At 45.1% G+C, this 20,555-nt stretch overlaps 1 protein-coding gene across 2 annotated transcripts; it reads right to left on the bottom strand.

Annotated features, from left to right (window-relative positions):
• Positions 1-5,575: 5,575 nt before the first annotated feature.
• ADIPOR1 (adiponectin receptor 1) lies at positions 5,576-20,108 on the bottom strand. Of its 2 annotated transcripts, none has more exons than XM_047076669.1 (8): positions 19,948-20,108; positions 13,531-13,765; positions 11,765-11,881; positions 10,581-10,752; positions 9,923-10,109; positions 8,204-8,391; positions 6,764-6,957; positions 5,576-6,450 (listed from the first exon to the last, which is right to left on the bottom strand). In XM_047076669.1, exons 2-8 carry the CDS (start codon positions 13,669-13,671, stop codon positions 6,322-6,324), a joined length of 1,128 nt encoding a protein of 375 aa, XP_046932625.1. In that variant the 5' UTR covers positions 13,672-13,765; positions 19,948-20,108; the 3' UTR covers positions 5,576-6,321. The 2 variants fall into 2 exon arrangements, with proteins under 2 accessions (XP_046932625.1, XP_046932626.1); XM_047076670.1 differs by lacking the exon at positions 19,948-20,108 and adding an exon at positions 12,473-12,611 and having other exon boundaries at positions 13,531-13,611.
• Positions 20,109-20,555: the final 447 nt, after the last annotated feature.

Below are 20,555 nucleotides of genomic sequence, written 5' to 3'. Positions count from 1 at the left end.
CAGGTCATGATCTCACAGCCCATGGAATCGAGCGAGCCCTGCATCGGGCTCTGTACTGACCTCAGAGCCTGGAGCCTGCTTCTGATTCTGTATCTCCCTCTCTCTCTGCACCTCCCCCACTCTCACTCTGTCTCTCTCTCTCTCTCTCAAAATTAAATAAACTTGTTTTTAAAAATTAAAAATAATAAAGTTAAAACAGATGTTCAATTTATTTATTTAAAAAAAATCTTTTAACGTTTGTTTATTTTTGAGACAGAGACAGAGCATGAACGGGGGAGGGTCAGAGAGAGGCAGACACAGAATCTGAAACAGGTTCCAGGCTCTGAGCTGTCAGCACAGAGCCCAACGCAGGGCTCGAACTCACGAACTGTGAGATCGTGACCTGAGCCGAAGTCGGACGCTTAACCAACTGAGCCACCCAGGCGCCCCCAAAATATGTACAATTTAAATAAAAAGTAAAAATCGGGGTGCCTGACTGGCCCAGTCAGCGGAGTGTGAAACTCTTGATCTTGGGGTTGTTGAGTTTGAGTCCCACATTGGGTGTAGAGACTACTTAAAAATAAAATCTTAAAAAAAAAAGGTAAAAATAATCCCATGTCTTCTGGATGCAAAATGGCACTTTAATGATATTGCCTAATTCCTCTCTTGTAAACTGAGTTTTTTCATAATGTGAGAGTTAGGTCTTTAAGTCATGGGGATACTCTCCTTCCTACACAGTATATTTCCAGTCATTTGGATATCTGACCCAATATCCTACAGCCCAAACTTATTCTGACTTTTTTTAGGCCCATTCTGGAAGGCGGGGGCTGGGTAAGGTAAGTCAGTCTGGTTTCATACATCATCCTGCGTTTATGGTTTTGATATTTATATTAAAAGGGTTTCAGTAACAGAAAACAAGGAATTGACGTTGGAACTCTAGATCAAGCACACAGAGTATAGGGTGAATCGCTAAAACCAGCTAGGCAGAATACATTGCATTTTTGCCCCACTAGAGCATGGCAGACAAGAAAACGTACCTCTTAAATTACTCACTGAATGTAATCAAAGCAGGGCCCCGCTGCTGCTTTGGATTTCATCACTGAATCTGCACCCAGGCCCAGGTCATGTCTCCCAAGGGCTGATTACTGGGTATGGGAGACATGCTAAGGTAGACCCTTTCTAGGGTAAAAGGGACTCTTTGTCAGTGGACTTTGGATCAAGGACTTCTCCCAAACAAAGGGCTTTGCTGAGCCTTTCTTAGATTGCAAGGCAGTTCTAGGACACTTCTTTCAACCTTCTCTCCCTCTTGTCTTCACGGGGGCTCAGACCTGCATCACAGCCTCATGGTTCTCCCTACCTTCTATGACTCCGTTTATGTTTTCTTTTACGTATAAGCATTTCCCCTAATAAAAGATTTGCATACTTAATTTCATCTTGGTGAATGCTTCTGTAAGGACCAGACTAATAGAGCATTCAATGATTTCTTTAGATTTTATCTGTAGTAATTTAAGAGTTGGCTACTGCTCGGGGCACCTGGGTGGCTTAGTCGGTTAAGTGCCTGACTTCAGCTCAGGTCATGATCTCACAGTTTGTGAGTTTGAGCCCCGCATCGGGCTCTGTACTGACAGGTCAGAGCCTGGAGCCTGCTTTGGATTCTCTCTCTCTCTCTCTCTCTCTCTCTCTCTCTCTCTCTCTCTCAGAAATAAACTTAAAAAAATTTTACGAGTTGGCTACTGCTCCCAAAGTTCCATGTTTAAATTGAAAATGGATGTTCTAAAGATAGAGATAAGTTAGCCTCACTCCTAATTTTTAATTTATTTATAGGGAAGGGGTAGAGCCCAATTCTTAGCTTTTATTCTTGGCCTTTCTTTAATCACAGTTTGACAGTGTTTTGCCATCATTTACTTGTTCTCCTCTAGTGCCTGCTATACAGCAGGTCCTGAACAAGTATTCAGGAAGTGAATGAACCATATGTATTCAGCTAGAGAAAGAAGGTATTATTATTCACTTGCTACTAGTTAGCAGTTCTGATAAAGGCAAGGAAAGATACTGAAATCAGGATAAGTGATTTTTAAAATGATCTTGAGCTTTAGGGGTGCCTGGGTGGCTCAGTTGGTTAAGCGTCCAACTTGAGCTCAGGTCATGATCTCACACTCTGTGAGTTCAAGCCCTGCGTCAGGTTCTGTGCTAACAGCTCAGAGCCTGGAGCCTGCTTTGGATTCTGTGTCTCCCTCTCTCTCTGCCCCTCCCCTGCTCATACTCTGTCTTTCTCTGTCTCAAAAATAAATAAAAACATTAAAATTTTTTTTTAAATGATCTTGTTCTAAAGCATGGGGTTTTAAGTCAGCATGATCTGCAGATACTGACTCCAATCCCGTCCATCATCTTGGAAAAAAGTCTTGGTCTTTTGGGACCTTAAGTTTTTCATCTGTGGAATGGGATACTACCACCTACTTCACAGGGTTAAAGATAAAAAAAAAAGATATAAAATAACATATGAAAAGTACAAAGATGCTTAGTAAATGTTCTCAGATCCTCTTTCCCGGGTCCTACTACTGACAAATGAGCAAACATCAACACACTAGGGTTCACCGCGTGCTCTGGGTCTCCGTATGTCCTCACGTACAAAACGGATGCAGTTGGCTAGGAATTTACCCAAGAGATACAGGAGTGCTGATGCAGAGGGGCACTTGTACCCCCATGTTTTTGCAGCACTTTCAACAATAGCCAAATTATGGAAAGAGCCTAAATGTCCATCAACTGATGGATGGATAAAGAAGTTGTGGTTTATATGTACAATGGAATACTACTTGGCAACGAGAAGGAATGAAATCTGGCCTTTTGTAGCAACGTGGATGGAACTGGAGAGTGTGATGCTAAGTGAAATAAGTCCTACAGAGAGACAGATACCATATGTTTTCACTCTTATGCGGATCCTGAGAAACTTAACGGAAGACCATGGGGGAGGGGAAGGGGGAAAAGAAGTTAGAGAGGGAGGGAGGCAAACCATAAGAGACTCTTAAAAACAGAACATTCTGAGGGTTGATGCGGGGGTGGGAGGGAGGGGAAAGTGGGTGATGGGCATTAGGAGGGCACCTGTTGGGATGAGCACTGGGTGTTGTATGGAAACCAATTTTTGACAATAAAGTTCATATTAAACACAACAACAAAACAAAACAAAACCCCAAACGGATGCAGTTGGAGCAGATGTGGCCCGTCGCCTTCCCGTGCTACACTAGTGGTTGGAAACTCAGATGCCCACAGGAGCTGGGCCAGCGACTCCAATGAGAGACATCAACGCACTGAGAACACGAGCCCTGTATAAAGGACCTAGCTGCTCTTGTGCTGCAGTTGGTCGTTCCCCAACCTGTGGGCCAAACGAAGCATGTTTGTGGAGGTCTGGGCCTGCAGGTCACTCTGTGACTTGTGCTATCCAGCTCTTTAAGTATTTTTAAAATTTTCAATTGTTGCGTATCAAAGAGATAGATTTCCTGCACGTAGGCAAGAAAAATAATCATGGTGTGAGCAACACCCAGGAACCCACCACCTAATTGAAAAGAAAAGAATATAAGCTTTACTTCAGACATGTTCTGTGTGCCCCTCTGTTCTAATCCTGTTCTTACCCCTTCAGAGGTAACCGTTTTCCTTTTCTTTTTTTTAAAGTTATTTATTTAGAGAGGGAGAAAAAGTGCGAGCGGTGGAGGGGCAGGGAGAGAGAGGGAGAGAGAGAATCCCCTGCAGACTCCACACTCCGTGCAGAGTCCGATGTGGGGCTCGATCTCATGACCGTGAGATCATGACCTGAGCCAGTATCAAGAGCCGATATAGAAGACCCTTAACTGACTGAGCCACCCAGGCACCCCGAGGTATCCATTTTTCTGAATTAACCTTTGTTTTTTAAAGCTTTTAGTGTCTATATCCCTAAACTATCTTTAGTGTTACAAATTAATAGCTTTAGATAAACACAATCATACCAAATATATTCTGTGAGTTGCTTCCCTCCCTCCTCTCATCTTTTTCTCCCCCCTAATCTTATTTGAGAGCCAGCCATGTTGTGGTTTGTCACCGAAACCGTCACTGCTAAATAGTGGTTCATTACATGAGAAAACCACGACGTACTTTTCCACTCTACAGTTTTGGGCATTTGGCTTGCTCGCAGTCTGTTGCTACCAGATACAGTTGCAGTCAATCTTTTCATCCAAGCTTCTCAAGGGCAGTGTTTTTCAAACTGCGAGTTGTGACCCATTCATTTAGTGGGTCAGAAGGAGCATTTTTAAAAAATCAAGTGATCTAGGATAGGCATCTCATGTTGTAAAGTGTTGTTTCATAAAACGTTTGAATGTCGTAGCATGTATATATGCTCTATGCACATCCACAGTCATCCTACCAAAACAGTTCCACCAGCAGCGTCTGGTCTGCTCCACATCTATACCAACACTTAACATTAGGATCTTTAATTTGTGCCAGTCCAGTGGGACTTGGATGGTTTATCACTTGGGTTTTAATTTACATTTCCCTCATTACTACTACTGGAGCTTGAGAAACTTCCTGTGCGTTGGCCTAGTTGGATTATTTTTTATTTTTATTTTTTTAATTTTTTTTCAACGTTTATTTATTTTTGGGACAGAGAGAGACAGAGCATGAACAGGGGAGGGGCAGAGAGAGAGGGAGACACAGAATCGGAAACAGGCTCCAGGCTCCGAGCCATCAGCCCAGAGCCTGACGCGGGGCTCGAACTCACGGACTGTGAGATCGTGACCTGGCTGAAGTCGGACGCTTAACCGACTGCGCCACCCAGGCGCCCCTTGGATTATTTTTTAAAAGAACCATTTGTTCTCCCAGTTGTACAAACCTGACTGTTGAGGTGATCCCAACTTTGTAACTCAAGAAGATTCCCGTCTAACTGCCTACAGTTGGTGATTACTGTGGACCTTACGCTATCTAATGAATACAGCACGTGTCAGATTGCGTGCAATTCGCAAAGGCACAGAAAAGCATGGAATAACCCCTTGATGAGACAACCTTAAGCAAGGCAGTTTTAAAAGAACCAAACTCTAGAGGCGTCTTGGTGGCTCAGTTGGTTAAGTGTCCAACTTCGGCTCAGGTCATGATCTCGTGGTCCGTGAGTTCGAGCCCCCTGTCGGGCTCTGTGCTGACAGCTCAGAGCCTGGAACCTGTTTTGGATTCTGTCTCCCTCTCTCTCTGACCCTCCCCCGTTCACGCTCTGTCTCTGTCTCAAAAATAAATAAACGTTAAACAAAAAAATTTAAAAGAACCAAACTCTAAAATAATATGTAGTAGAGCTTTGATCACAAGGGATATATTCCTAGCACCTTTCAGAATCTTCTAATCATTGAACACTACTACAGCAAACCAAACTCTGTAGTGAAATTTCCGTGTGGTAAGTAGAAAAAAAATAAAGCTGTATTGACGAGCTGATGCTAGGAATCCAATTAGACTCATTCATTGGCTCGCATGTGCCTGTCAATCAATTACCTGTGATTCACATTTGTATCTCAGCAGAATCTGAAACTATTTAACTGTTTTTCATCCTTTGGAGTTGTGTACAAATAGTTGAGACCACACATGTCAGATCTTTGAATGCCAAATGTCTTCTGTACTTTCTTTTATTATCATCATAGTCTTTGCATCAAGATACATAGCAATGATAGCAGGTTTCTTTTTAAAGCTTAGTATTAAATATTAAATATCTTTCCCCATTTTAATTTTACATTACTCTGCCAAGAAAAAAACAAAATTAAAAGTCAAGTTACTTGAAGCCTGGACACACTTCCATGATTAGCCGGGCTATGTAAAAGTTGGTGGCTGTGTTCTTCCTGCTGTAAAAGCAGATCCAGGCCCTAGAAAGATGGGACCAGGTTCTAATTGTTTTTGAAAAGTGTGCTACAAAAATGGATGGCCTGTTATAAGCCAGGTTACAAAGTAAGGATGGGGGTAAGGAAGGGACATTTTCCTCCAGAAACAGGATTTCTGAAGAGTCCCAGTCCATCATTTTTTCCCAAAATGGCTGGAGGAGGGGTAAAATCTCAACATGAGCTTCGAAGTCCTGTCTCTGTGAGGGGACGGTAGTTGCTTTGCCAACAAGGGGGACTGCTGAGGCGGGGCATGTCTGAGTCGGACCATCCCTACCCTCCTCAGCTAGGGAAATGGAGAGTCTGTTGCCCAGTGGGTGTGAAAGTGGGCTGAAGCTTGGTTGGTACTGAATTCTCTACGAGGTTTCTTCTAGAAACAGACAACTCAGACTCTTCCTCTCACGTCAACAAAGAAGTTATTTTTAAAAGCACTTGGGAAGTTCCTCCTCCACCCCTCAGGTGGGAAGGCTCAGAGAAGGGAGTCATCAGTACAGCCCCCCTCCAGGCCGTAACGGAATTCTTGAAGGTTGGAGACCCCGTAGAAGTGGACAAAGGCTGCTGCCACCACCAGGACATGGAAAATCTGATGAGACTGGAACTGCAAGGGTAACAAGAGAAGAGCCTTTAGGACAGTGGCAAGGAGAGATTAGAAGTAAGTAGCAGAAAGCAGTCTCCTCCTTGAAAACATTTTTTTTTGTATCATAAAAGTGGTATTTGCGTTGCAGAAAAATTTTAAAAATCTTATCGGCGATATGTCAAAATGGCAACCTTGGTTATTTCCCTGCCACGTAAATATATGCACCCCCAAACACTACCCGATCTCCGTGTCTCTCACCGCCTTTTACTCAGACCTTTCACTGTGGCTGCTCTCACTCACCATCACAGGCCCTTCTGGAAGAGTCATCTCTTACCCATATGTCAAATTTTCCAGGAAAGAAGCGCTCGGGAATTCGAGCAGCATAAAGGCCAGCTCCGGTGATGTACATCACAGCCATGAGGAAGAACCAGCCCATCTGGCCCACTGTGGTGGCCTTGACAAAGCCCTCAGCAATAGTAAAGTGCATGGTGGGCACAACACCGCTCAAGCCAAGTCCCAGGAACACCCCTGAATAAAGCAGAGAGACGACTGTCAAGCAAGGAAGCATCCACTACACGGAAGGCACTGTTGTCTTTCTCCGGAATTCAGATGTTTAGTATGACAATTACCTATCCTCCATGTTTAGGAAATTGAGCCCCTTGATGGATAACAGCAGATATTTCATCAATATCCAGAATGGGAAGAAGGCTGTGTAAGTGCTAACATCGCTATTACCTCGTAAGGAGCACCAAGAGCAAATATCCCCGTTCTTTACTATTTGTTAAGAAATGTGAAGCCTTACCAAAAAAAAAAAAAAAGGGGGGGGGGAAGAGATCGAGAGAGAGCAAAGGCCATATCTATCAAAGCCCTCTGATGGCTGACTCAGACACAGAGCCTAAATGGCAAGGCTTCAGGTAGATGGCTTGCAAGTCAGAGGGAAGTTGGGCACGTTTTCCATTAAGATCATAAAAGATTTAAGTAACAGAACTCTGACCTCCTGGGTAGACAGACACACCCAGATCGGAAGTTGTCAAGGCTGCAGGGACACACGAGTAGGTTAAGAGGAAGGGAAGAATGGGTGTTTGTCTCCACACCACCACGCTACACATAACTGGAGGGCAGGGACGACCTTCTGCGTTTCTGTGGATGCCCTTGTTAAAGCACGGTGCCTTATTCTTTAACTTCTTTAACTTATTCTTTTAACTGAAGGTTAAAACACAGCAGACGTGAAGTCCAAAGGGCCTAAAGACTAGCAGCAACTCGTGTGTTGCTTCCAGAATAAAGCTTAAAAAGGGGTCCAGATGAGCCAACACAAAGATGTGTATGCTGATGGCTGCTACAGACGTTGTGACCAGTGTTTACGCTCAAGGTACTTTTTCGTTCACCAAACCCAGTCTTCCATTCCCTTAGGAAAAATAACTCCAGGTGTTTGAATTTTAATCCCTTGGTTTGAGTGCTTAGGACTCAGGTCATTAAAATGACCATGCTCTGTGCATCTTTTAGCTTTCTGAAACCAAATTTAAGAGTAGTCATTTTTATACTTGCAGCGGATTGATCAGCTTGGTGACCAGGTGTCCTGTTAGCTAGCATGCCCCTGAAACAGTCTGAAACATGGGGGAGAACTGAACTTTGAAAATCCACGGTGTTTTGAAGGTTAAACACAAGTCCGGGTTCAGCTGGGCGACCCAAACTGCAAACCACAGGGCCCACGGTTGAGCCTATTAGGCCCGAGGCCCAAATACAAATGAGGTTTACACTAGGGCTTCCTACCCACCTGCTCTTGTCTGCCGGTGCTTAGGAGTGGCAAACCGGTCCCACTGTGCCACAATGATGGCAGAGATGCCCAGGACACAGACGATGGAGAGGTAGATGAGCCGTGGCTGTGGGGAGCAGTAGAAGGAGTAATAGAGCCAGGGGACAAAGCTCCCCATAATCAGTAGAGCAATCCCTGAATAATCCAGTCTAAAAAAGAGCCACAAAAACGAAATGAATCAGTGGGAGAAAGGAAGACATCCTATGGCTTGTTTAACTTGTTCTTTCTGTTCACCTGCTCCCAGATCTGACCATTCTGTCTCCCTCATTTCCCATACAATCCCATACATACATTTCCCATACAATCCTATATCCTGGACCAAACACCCACCAGGTCAAGCACGTCTGTTTTGCAATGGAAAAGTTTCTGCGAACCCCTGATCACAGGACTTCATCCCTTCCCTCAGTTGTGGGCAGCCATATCTCCCCCTGGTGGATACTTCGATTTGGGAGTTCTGTCACAATTCCCTGATTCCCAGCTCTCCATTCACAACGGGCTCTGAATGTCCTCCCTTCAGTTCTGATTAAGTTGAGTTCCTAAAACAAAACCCTTAAATTGGGAGTATTCTTAAAAGGTACTGTTTTGACTTAGTCGACTTTTTTTTTTTTAATTTAAAAAAAAAATTTTTTTTTTTAACGTTTATTTATTTTCGAGACAGAGAGAGACAGAGCATGAACGGGGGAGGGTCAGACAGAGAGGGAGACACAGAATCTGAAACAGGCTCCAGGCTCTGAGCAGTCAGCACAGAGCCCGATGCAGGGCTCGAACTCACATACCGTGAGATCGTGACCTGAGCCGAAGTCGGACGCTTAACCGACTGAGCCACCCAGGTGCCCCTTAGTCGACTTTTTTAACGATAAAAATGTATTCCTGTTACCAGTGTTACAGGAAAAACAAAACAACCCACCATCACAACCAAAACCACCACCACCACCAAGCAAATAAACAGAACTCCGGGGGGCGCCTGGGTGGCTCAGTCGGTTGAGGGTCCAACTTCGGCTCAGGTCATGATCTCGGGGGTTCGTGAGTTCGAGTCCCGTGTCGCGGGCTCTGTGCTGACAGCTCAGAGCCCGGAGCCTGCTTGGGATTCTGTGTCTCCCTCTCTCTCTGCCTCTCCCCCGCTCACGCTCTGTCTCTCTCTCTCAAAAATGAATAAACATTGAAAAAAAATTAAAAACACAAAAACAACAAACAGAACTCCGGGCGCAGCGTGGGGGAATATGAAAAGCATTAGATGAGGGGCATCTGGGGCTGCCACAGTGCCTGGGCAGCACAGATAAGCTTAACTTGACTGGTGGGTAGGAATGCTGGCAGAATGAAGCATGGAACACTGCCACACCCTGCCGGGCCAACAGGAAGGCCAGATAGTACTGGGCACGTGCTTGAAGAGCAGCCCACTGGCACCCCAAGTTTACAAAAGGACAGCGCTGCACGGGTAAAAAATACGTTCCACACTCGGGTTCTATCAGTTGCGGAGGCTGTGGGGCATTTTTCCACGAAGGATTTAAGAGAAAAACTGTACCACCCTACTATGCCCACAAAATAGAAAGCCTTTCCCCTGGCCCGTCAATCAGGGAACCTTCGGGAGTTATTGGCGTTTCCACTACCCAGTCAGCCCTCCAGTCACAAGACGTTGACAGTCGCACGTGGTCTTTCCCTCTTGACGTTCTTTCAACTCACTTGGAAAAAGTCCGAGAGACTTTCTCTGAATGACAATAGACGGTGTGAAAGAGCCAGGAGAAGCTGAGACAGAGCACTGCACCCAAAAAGAACATCCCAAAAACCACCTTCTCCTGTAGAGGGGCCATGAAGTACATATTTGGTCTGAGCATGGTCAAGATTCCCAAAAAGAGAAACAGCACAAAACCTGCAGGAGGGAAAAGAAAAAAAAAAAAAAAAAGGCCTAAGGAAAAAGAGAGTACGTGCACTTTTGACAGTTGATGGCATTAAATCAGTACTAAAGCTACAAGGGTTGAGCTGTGGGAACCGCAATCTAAAATTTCAGGAGAAAATGGCAACAGTCGTAGAAACCCTGACTAAAAGAGCATTTTTTTTTTTTTTTTTGAAATATCAGCATTTTGTTTTGACAGCAGGAATTTATGAACTCGAAGGGTCTGCCTCCGTCGAGGACAGTTCTGCCAGGGATCACATGAGAACATCTGGTTCTAATTTCTTTTCCGGGTTCTAGGCCTTCCTCCTCTCGTCTCAGAGATCATGATCGAGGATCAATCCATCAGAACAGCTTTGCCCTTTTTCTACCCATGGACAAAGGCTATACAATCCCTTGAGATTTGAGAAGACAAAAACAATGGGTATTTCCCCCACCCAGATCACTCACCAAGCAGATGGGTCCAGATGTTGCCAGTTTCTGTATGGATGCGGAAAATGCTCTTGAAGCAAGCCCGGAAGGAGGGCATCGGCGGTCTGTGGCCATGTAGCAGGTAGTCATTGTCCTTCAGCCAGTCGGGGAGTACGTCATATGGGATGACCCTCCAGCGTCCCTCCCAGACCTGGAATACATACACACTCTCTAAGAAGGGTCCCAAAGGAGGCCAGTCTCTCCAGGCACAAGGGACGAAGGACAGCCAGTCTAGGAGAATGTCAAGCATGCTTTGGGTGGTCCTAGGTAACAGGGAATCAGCCAAGACAGAGTGTCAATGAGGCTATCACAGTACTGTGTATCTCGACCAATTTTTGTTAACGCCTTTGTTCTTCGTTCTGTTAGTTTATCTGGATGTGTTTTAGATTAAGCGTATCTCAATCTTTAAAATTTCAAAATTAATACAGTGAGTGAAAACAAAGAAATAGAAATGAAATATATGGTTTCAAAAAACATACTTTTTTTGCCCTCCTCTGCTCCTCTACTCCAGGGGATTCTGGTTGACCCCTGCTCGATCCTTTCCCCCCAGTAGATTCTAAGTCCTCCCTAGGTTGAGACTGTGTCTTTTCAGAGCAGTGATTCTTAACCCAGGGCACATGGACAATGGACAGAATCCAGGGAGTGGATGGAAATTTGGATGGGAAGAAATTATTTTTATTTTCACTCACCTCTAACTGAAATCTAACGTTTCTTTCAATTATAAATGTGAACAACAAAGCCCAGTAGTTCTAGACCTTTTGACTATCACCCACAGAAATCATAGATATTTTCATACATTAGCTTTGCAGATACCAAAATATTGTTATTCTTACCGCTTAGAAATTATAAATTTAAATAAAATACATTATCATTTTCCATGAATGCATATTTAATGTGTTCGTAAAGGAGGCCCACATGAAATTTTTAAGTTTTAAAAATTAAAAAATTCTGATGACTGCCAAAGGGATCCGTGGCCAAAAAAAAAAAAAAAAAAGAAGCTAAGAACTTCTGTTTTAGAATATATTTTGAACAACGTCTAACATGGCAGGCAATACAGATTCAGGCATAAAAGTTCTTCAATCCAATGCACGTTTGCCAGCTGGGAGCATCCCCAGGAAGCCTGCCGTCCTTCTCCTTCCAGAACAGAACCCAGCGGGCTGTACCTTATACACAAACTCCTCCATCTTCTCCATGGCATGGTGGGCTTGCAGGGGAAGTGTCAGTACCCGCACTTCCTCCTCCTCTTCCTGGGGCACTGGGCATGCTTGTTCTTCTTCAGCCTGTAGGGGGAAAAAAAAAAAACCCAAAACCCCAAAAAACAATCCTAAGAGTCATCTCATAAATGGTGCTATTCCAGATCAGAAAGATCCAGAGAAACCCAAGCTGAACGCTTTCTGCCTAGCTTCTCTCCTATACATAGGGCCTTGCGGCTTTTTTCTCGAAAAACATGACAGTGAGTTGATAACACTACAGTTCAAGCTTTATTAATACTTGGTACAGGCTGGGGTGGATGCTCAATTCAGCAGGCAGGAGACAGACTGACGGGGGCTGACATCAAAGCGATATCGGATTGGCACGTCAGTCCTACCTGTTCTTTAGGTCGGGACAGCCCATCCTTACCTCTTGGACAGTGGTTCTCAACTGTCCCCCATTTCCCAAATGTTTCTCTATTCCAGACCACTGAATTCTCAAAACAATGGAAAAGACAGAGTCACAGAGATTCCCTTAACAATTTAAATCTGTTCCTAGTTCCCTGTGCACTGACTCTGGGGATTATATCATGACGGAAACTTTGTATTCCTAGCAGCTCCCAGAGGTATCAGGGCCTCCAAACTTGGTTCTGTAGAAAGCAGCAGCACTGAGTCCCGTACCCCAAGGAACCTTGACATAAAACTTGCACACGGGTGAGCACTCCCCTATCAGGGAGAGAGACCAAACCATGGAGATGGAAAGCCTGGAGGTTCAGCTCCTTCTCTGGGCTATTCTCTTTCTCTCTCCTGTTGATGGGCCCTGGGAAACAAATGGTCCCTCTTAAACTCTGTGATGTAGATTCCTGTTTGCCTACCCCAATGTCCATTCTCTCTCTCTTCCTCAGTAAAAAGGTCCTTGGTTTTACGCAGGGTGGCAATGTTACTGTGATTTTACTCAGGCCGAGTGAAGAGGTCTAAAGTCCAGTGCAGCTGAATAGAATGATGTAACTAAGTTCTGGCCTATGGGCTGTAAATGGAAGTGTTGTGAGGTACTTCCAGAAAGGGTGGGTCCTTCTCCTTTTTCCCCTTACTCATTTTTGAGAGTAGTGAGCAAGAGAGCGAGCAGGGGAGGGGCAGAGAGAGAAGGAGATAGAGAATCCCAAGCAGGCTCCGCGTGGTCAGCGCAGAGCCCTATGTGGGGCTTGAACTCACTACTGTGAGATCATGACCTGAGCCGAAATCAAGAATCGGACGCTTAACTGACTGAGCCACCCAGGCACCCCCTTCCCCCTTCCTCTTTTGTAGTGGTTCGTAGGTGGATGTGATGGGTAACATTAAGAATGAAGGAGGAGTGGGGCACCTGGGTGGCTCAGTCGGTTGGGCGTCCGACTTTGGCTCAGGTCATGATCTCACGGCTCGTGGGTTCGAGCCCCGCATCGGGCTCTGTGCTGACAGCTCGGAGCCTGGAGCCTGCTTCAGATTCTGTGCCTCCCTCTCTCTCTGCCCCAACCCACTCGCATTCTGTCTCTGTCTCTCTCAAAAATAAATAAACATTAAAAAAATAATAAAGAAAAAAAAGATACGGATAATACAGTATGATAAGGACTGGGATAGAGATACTCCCAGGGTGCTATGGTTCCGCCTTTGGGGAGAGAGGGGAGATCGTAAAAAAGTGGAGACTGACACAGGCCTAATGAGAGGTTCTGATCAAAAGAATGACTCCTGGGACGACAACTTACTTTGGTTGGGTTGGCAATGACCCGTTTGCCCTTCTCTTCTAGCAGGGGTCCCAGTTCAGCCAGCTCCACCGTGTCCGTTTCCCTGTTACTGGCAGGAGCCCCATTGCCCTGTGCCACCACAGATCCTTTGTGAGAAGACATCTGGCTGGTACCTCAATCCCCTGCAGCTTCAGCTTGGGGATAGGTTGGGGTCTCTCAGCCCCAGGGGGCAGAGATCTCCCTGTGGTGGTAAACACTAAAAGCAAACACAAACATGAAGGGTACTGAGAATTGATTCCTCTTACAGTTTCATATCCGCGAGTCGACACTGAGTAAGACACAGCTAATCAACGCACATCCTGTCTCCAATTCTGAAGGCCAGTTAACTGCTAAATTCAAATCCATTCCTTGTTCTCCCTCTTTAATATTAGTCTTTACTCAGAACTTCACTAAGCTGACAGATAAGGTTGAAAATGTAACATCTGGTTGCTTGTCTTCAAAGGATCTGTGGTTATGGTACCAAACTGTCACCAAGAAAATCAGCTACTCACCTGCAACCCCCTCCCACAAGTGTGGAGCCCATTTAGTGAGGAGAGTCTAGCCTACCATTCCCAAAGCTATTCTGCCCAAGAAACACTTGGTTCTGAGAATGAGGAGCAAAAATACGAAGCCAGCTCCTGGCTGTAATTACAGTTGGCCCTTGAACAACACGGGTTTGAACTGCATGGGTCCACTTATATGCAGATTTTCCTCAGTACATATATGTACAGTAATGTGAATGTAAATATATTTTCTCTTCCTCATGATTGTCTTAATATCATTTTCTTTTTTCCAGCTTACTATATTGCAAGAATACAGCATATACTACATATAACATACAAAATATGTGTTAATCAACTGTTTATATTATTGGTAAGACTTCTGGTCAACAGTAGGCTATTAGTAGTTAACTTCTGGGGAAGTCCAAAGTTATTATGTGGATTTTCAACTGTGCAGGGGTCAGTGCCCCTAACCTCTGGTTCAAGGGTCATCTATACTTCAAGACCACCCGAGCCGTAGAAATAAATTAAATGCCAACTGAACTCAGTTGGGCTTTATCTACAAATGCTCTGACACACGTGCCTTGCATGCAGAAGGAACTTGGTTGAGAGCTAGAGGCCCGGGGGTTAATTTCTCTGCGATGTCTACTAATTCCATTGTAGGATTATAGCCTGGGTTCAACATTTGTATAACAAGCTTTCATCACAATCTCTCCTTAAAGCAAGCAATAACTTACCTGGAAGCAGGAAGTTGAAGACAAGGAGGCAGCCCCAGCCTTGCCCTTTGCCACACACATACCAAACAACCGGCTCAGCAAGAGCTTGTCCCCACCACCACTGCTCATCATCTAAGCGCCACTCAAATTAGTCTTTCAGAAACTAGAGACAGGCACACAAATCCTTAACCAGAGAAACCTAGAACTCAGTTTTCTAGGAAAAACTTCAAACACTTGAGGTTCTCCTGAGTTGGACTTCAGGGAGTAGTCTTTCAATCAGGCCTCAGGGAGACGAAAGTATGAAAATGATATCGAAAAAGAGAGGAAAAGTGCCCAAAGATGTCTGTCATCTTGTAAATTACTAGTCGAACCCCTCCCCCCACAACAAAGGAGTTTATTACTCCTAGCAATAGTAATGACCAGCATATTCGCATTTTTATGCACTGGTTATCCAAACCCAATAACCACAGGGCCAAACAATACCTGCACAGGGAGTGGGCTGCACTACCAGAGAGGAAATTTAAGCTTAGGGAATCCAACCCTTTTATAATAGGCAGTAATCACCACTGCTTGTGAGAGAGACACTGTATCTATCTCCCACCGCTGTTCACTATATAAACATCTTTAATATCTTTTTTTGTTTCAAGTTTTTATTTAAATCCCGTGTGTGTGTGTGTGTGTGTGTGTGTGTGTGTGTGTGTTTTTAAACATCTTTGATATCTGTACCAGTTCTCTTTTCATCCAAGACCGATTACAGTTCCTTCTCGGGGATTACAATTGGATATATGTAGTCAGATGAGGGCAGTCCTCAGGTTTCAAAAGTCATGCTATGCTCAACTCACAAGCACAGCTGACAGCGACAGGCAAGTCGAGTTCAAGAGAGCAAACAGTAACTCACTGTACAGCAGACCTTTATATGGTGTCAACACATAGACAGTTTTTCTTCCGTGAAATGCGCAAGATTCTGACAAGACAGACGCCAGCCCACAGCCATAGCGAACAACTGAGCCCAAGGTGAAGAGGAAACTGAAGGCCCCTGAAAACCTCAGGAAATAGGCAATCCACATAAGAAACACTGGGAAATCTTTTTCAATAGGTTGACCTCAAAACATATTTCCTCAGAGTGAATAAACAGCTTTCCTCAGAAATAATTTATACAAGAGGAAAAAAAACGTTTTGGGCCCTTTGGAGAGGTCCGAATAGGGGAATACACTTAGCTTAAAACACTGCTGCCAGTACTTTAGAGACAGGCCACCAAGGCTAAATAAATAAATAAATAAATAAATGAATAAATGAATAAATGAATAAAGAAAATACTCAGGTTCTGTGATATGTACCCTTGATTTTGGTCAGAACCTATACAGTATTTCAAAGTGAATGAATGAATAGGGCAGCATTCTAGTCGGCAAGCATATGACTTATTAGCTTCTTGTCATTAGCTAAGGGTTTATGTACTTTTTCTTGTGCTTGTGGGGCTTTCTCCTTTTCCTCAGAGTAAGCCAATACATATTCACTGAATATGAATACAACACTGAATATTTAACAAATATATTTAGCACTAGCACCCTAAGGTATTCTAAGGTACTGTGCAAAATACCCAGTTGAACAAGTGTCTTCAAAGAGCCCTTAACCAGATGGCACAAGGTCATTTGTGACATGTACAAAATCAGCGATACAATTTCACTGTTCCGGGAGGGCAGTGGAGGGAGAGAACGTATAACCTAGGATGGCCACACACTAAATTCAGTTATTTCAAATGCTGTGTAACTATTTCACTTGAGGCAATGAGAATAATATAGGCAAACGTTTAAGTTGGGCAGTTAGGGTGAGAGACCCAATGCAGAATCCAGCTTGATATTCATTTTCTCATTTGATCTGCAAAGTTTTTATACCCTCAAGTCTAATGTTCTCCTAGGATGATCTCTGTCTCTTGGCCATCATTAGTCTTTTTGCTTTCAGTCCAAATCACTCTCTGTTAATTCTTCTGATTTCCCTCTAGCTCCTCTGTCACTAGCTCCTACACCTCCCCTCAGCGTTGTCTTCTAGGCCCAGAGTCACTAAACGTAACAGACATCCTAGTTAACTCACAAACCAGCCATCAGCTGCAACTCATCATACAAGATACGGCATCATGCATCATGTAAAGTACATACAATGGAGGTCAATGGAGATCACATCATCATAGTGAGCAAAGTCCATTGTCCGGTTTGGTCTTGTAAACTGTAGCAACACAGAGACAGGAAAGGGAGAGATAGGGATCGGAGGTCTGGCAAGAGAGGAGAGCAAATAACACTAGGACCTGGAAATATAACTTCTGATAGGGTGACCACTCATGAACAACTGGGGATGGTTACAAGCAAGTGCTTTTGTCTCTATTGTATAAAACCAGCATAAACCCTTAAGGTCTCAGGACTGATTCTGAGAACACTCAGGAGCATCAAATATACTTCAGCTTTCTGCCAGCTTTCTACATCCTTATGTATTTTAGAGGAAATACATTTCCCCTCAAACTCGCCACACCCAATATAGCAAATTATAACTGGGCCTAACTCCACTGAGTGCATTTTTGATGGGATTTCGTCAATTCAAGCTAATAAAATCTTTACCACTAAGCTTTCCAACTGGATAAACCTATGATATTAGAGAATAAAGCTGTGGAGGCAGGGAGGTGTTTGTGCTCCTATAAATAAGATAATCCTGTGCCACACTTGGGAAAGAACTGATTCTTAATCACCGGCCAGTTCTAGCTACAGTTTGTATCCCTCACAGTTGCTGGAGACATTTATTCTGTGAGCCAGTTCTGTGAACCAGTTTCCCTCCTTCCCTGGAGTCAAAGGCATAAAGCTTCTTCTGGGAATTTTTAATCTAGAGTCCCCGGACCCTTAGAAATTCTGTGGATAGGCATGGGTAGGCTCTATGTCTGCCCGACTCTATTGTTCTAAAGCAAGATTAGTCTAGCAGTCAAGTCAAAGAACACAGCCATCTTCTCGATGCACGCCTCTGTTAGAGGTGGTTTCACAACTGTTGGGGGAAAAATGAGTCAAGGCCAAGGCCTATGTTTGACAATCACCAAATTGCAGTAATGGTGCCTTGGCTTTCTCACGGGATGCTAAGTGTCACTGACTTAGAGTCTGAAGTGGAACATCACAATCTAACTTCCTTTGTAGCTCTTCTCCAGCTAGCCCAACAGAAGGAGTCTTTTTGATCCCAAACAGAGACAGAGAACCTTTTTCAAATGCCATGACAAAAAAAAAAAAAAAAAAAAGTACACAGGCTTATGGAGTTGTATGCCAGTCCCTGTTTTTAATACCCGGCTTTCAGATACATGGTCGATACAGTTATACATCACAGCAGTCACTTTACAAGGTGTACCTCAGAAGCCCCAACCTAGATGCATGCCTAAAAGTCAATCAGTCGGAACTGGTTTGCCTACAGGGCACGTTCAAGGATCCTTTCAATCTAAGATAACTACAAACTTTATAAACATTAATCATGCCAACGTTTCTGAACAGGAAAAGGGGATTAACTTTGAGCACAGTGAGAGGAACAAACTCCGGTGGGCAACATTAGAGATAAACGGACATTAAGGGAAAAATGTAATGACTCTGATGAGTATCTGTACTAGGAAAAAAACAAACAAACAAAAACAAACACCATAATTAATAAAGCTTCTGGGTTTAAGGATGACTGTTTAGTTCACCAGTGTGATTACAGGTAGATGGGACAGGATAATATAGCAAGAGTGTTAAAGAGTTTCAGTGTGGCTTTATAGTATAGGAGTCAAAGGAAATTTCCTAGGCAAACAGAGAACGAACTTAACTGGCCTAGAAAGAAGCACAAACTCTATTCTTTCTCCATCTGACAATATCTATTGATTATTTACAATGTACATGGCACTGTGGCTACAGAGATAAGGCAAAGGAGCATTAGAGGCCTAACATGGTTGCTGACCTCTGTTTTAAGAGGGGGCAATAATTTTTGTTTTCTACTAACATCCCTACAAGGCCAAACGTCAGTAAATGCTGGAGGAGAAGTTCAGAAGAAAAGTTCAACTTTAGTTGGAACGATCAGGAAAGGTTTTGTGGAAGATTTTAAGGAAGTATCTTGATAGGTAAAGATGGGACTAGTGGCCATTCCAGAAGCACACCTGGTATGAACCAAAGCAGGCTTGAAAGAACATAGTGCCCAGGGCAGTGAATAATCCATTATTTCTATAAGGGAATCTTCCAAAGGCAAAATGAGGCCAGACTGAAAAAACTGAAGATAGCCTAAAAGCCTACTTAAGGTGGTACACTTTACCCATTCGCAATGGCGAGCCTAGTGATCCTTTCCTACTTGCAGGCAGAGTGGTCATTTATTTTTTAAATCCCTTCAGAATCATGTAAATTTTTTGGCCACTGAGAACAGAAGGCTTTCAGATTCTACTCTGCAATTAGGTATATTCTATGGAGGTCCACCTTAAAACCAAAGCTTTGAAGACCTAAAATCTCAAACGTGAGATGGCATACATCAATGTGAGATTTCTGAGGTAATAAAATTCCGTTTTCCCCCAGTTTGGATTTTGCTCACATTTCAGCTTTTAGGATTACCTTAAATAAAGGTAAATTGTCCACTAATCTCCCTTTCTCTCCCAAGTCGAGGTGGGGACACTGTTACGGTTCGATCTGCCAAGGACTTGTGGTCGAGGACCCTCGGGGCTGCCCCTGCCACGGAAGGCTGAGAGAGGTGGTTCTGCGACCCAAGCCCGCACCCCCCACTCCCCACTTGCCTGGCGCAGCGGCCTTGGGAGCCGGCTTAGCTCTGGCCTGGCCCGTCTCGATACAGGGCCGGAATCCAGACGTCTCGACCTCCCACCGGGGCTGGGAAGACTCGGCACTCACCGGGACTGTGGCAGTCGGGAGAAAGTCGGAGGACGAGCAGCCCACCCGCCCTTAAATTGTAGTGGAGGCCGCCTCGGAGGCGGCGCGAAGTGGGAGGGGCCGGAAATGTTTACAACCCCGACCGCAGAGTAGCCGGGAGGCGCGGCCGGCTCCTGGGTGGGGGTCTCGAGACCCTTGGGGCGTCTGGGCAAGTCAGTCCCAAGGGCTGTCCCAGCCTCAGGCCTGCGCCGAGGCTCCCGGGGGTTCCTGAGCTGCGGCCGATCCCCGCACACCCGCTCGCCGCAGCAGCCGGGGGGAACTTACGGCCGGCAGGCGGGCTCTGCTGGGGGCCGCGATCCCCGGCGCTACATCCCGCGGCGCTGGAGGCGGCCTGCGGCCGAGCGGCCCCGGATCTTCAGCGCCTTCCCCGCGCCGGAAGGGGCGCGCGACCACTCGGCGTCACCTCCGTGGCCGCGTCACCTCCTCTCGGGTGCTCCCTCCTCCTCCTGACAGGCATTCCTCCCGCAGTTCCAATCACAGGCCCGATCCCCTCGGCCACGCCTCCCGCTTGCGGGGTGCCGCCCCATCCGACCTGGCCCCGCCCCCTACGCGGCAGGCCCCACCTGCGAGGCCCTGTTTCCCGCCCCCTCGCTCCGCTCCAATCGTGAACTCCTCCTCTAAAAGGACCACACCTCCAAGTCACTAACTGGAGCACGTGATAGAGAAGGAATTTCGGGGAATTAGACCGAGCCCTGCGAAGGAATGCCAAATTCCCTACCGTGCACCTTGTTCACTAAATTGGGAATGTCCCTCCACTTCATCTGTTACCAATGCCAGTCATTTTATTTCCGAAAACACTTAATTCCTTCTTCAATCTCATGGTCCCTCCCTCCAATCCACAAATATTTATTGAAGCGCTTATCGTGTGCTAG

This window comes from Lynx rufus, unplaced genomic scaffold (genome assembly GCF_022079265.1).
Source record: "Lynx rufus isolate CCGP_SWC_20201006 ecotype Redwood Valley unplaced genomic scaffold, mLynRuf1.p SCAF_15, whole genome shotgun sequence".
Taxonomy (NCBI): Eukaryota; Metazoa; Chordata; class Mammalia; order Carnivora; family Felidae; genus Lynx; species Lynx rufus.
The sequence above is the reverse complement of the archived record's forward strand: the minus strand, read 5'-3'. Positions and strand labels throughout refer to the sequence as shown.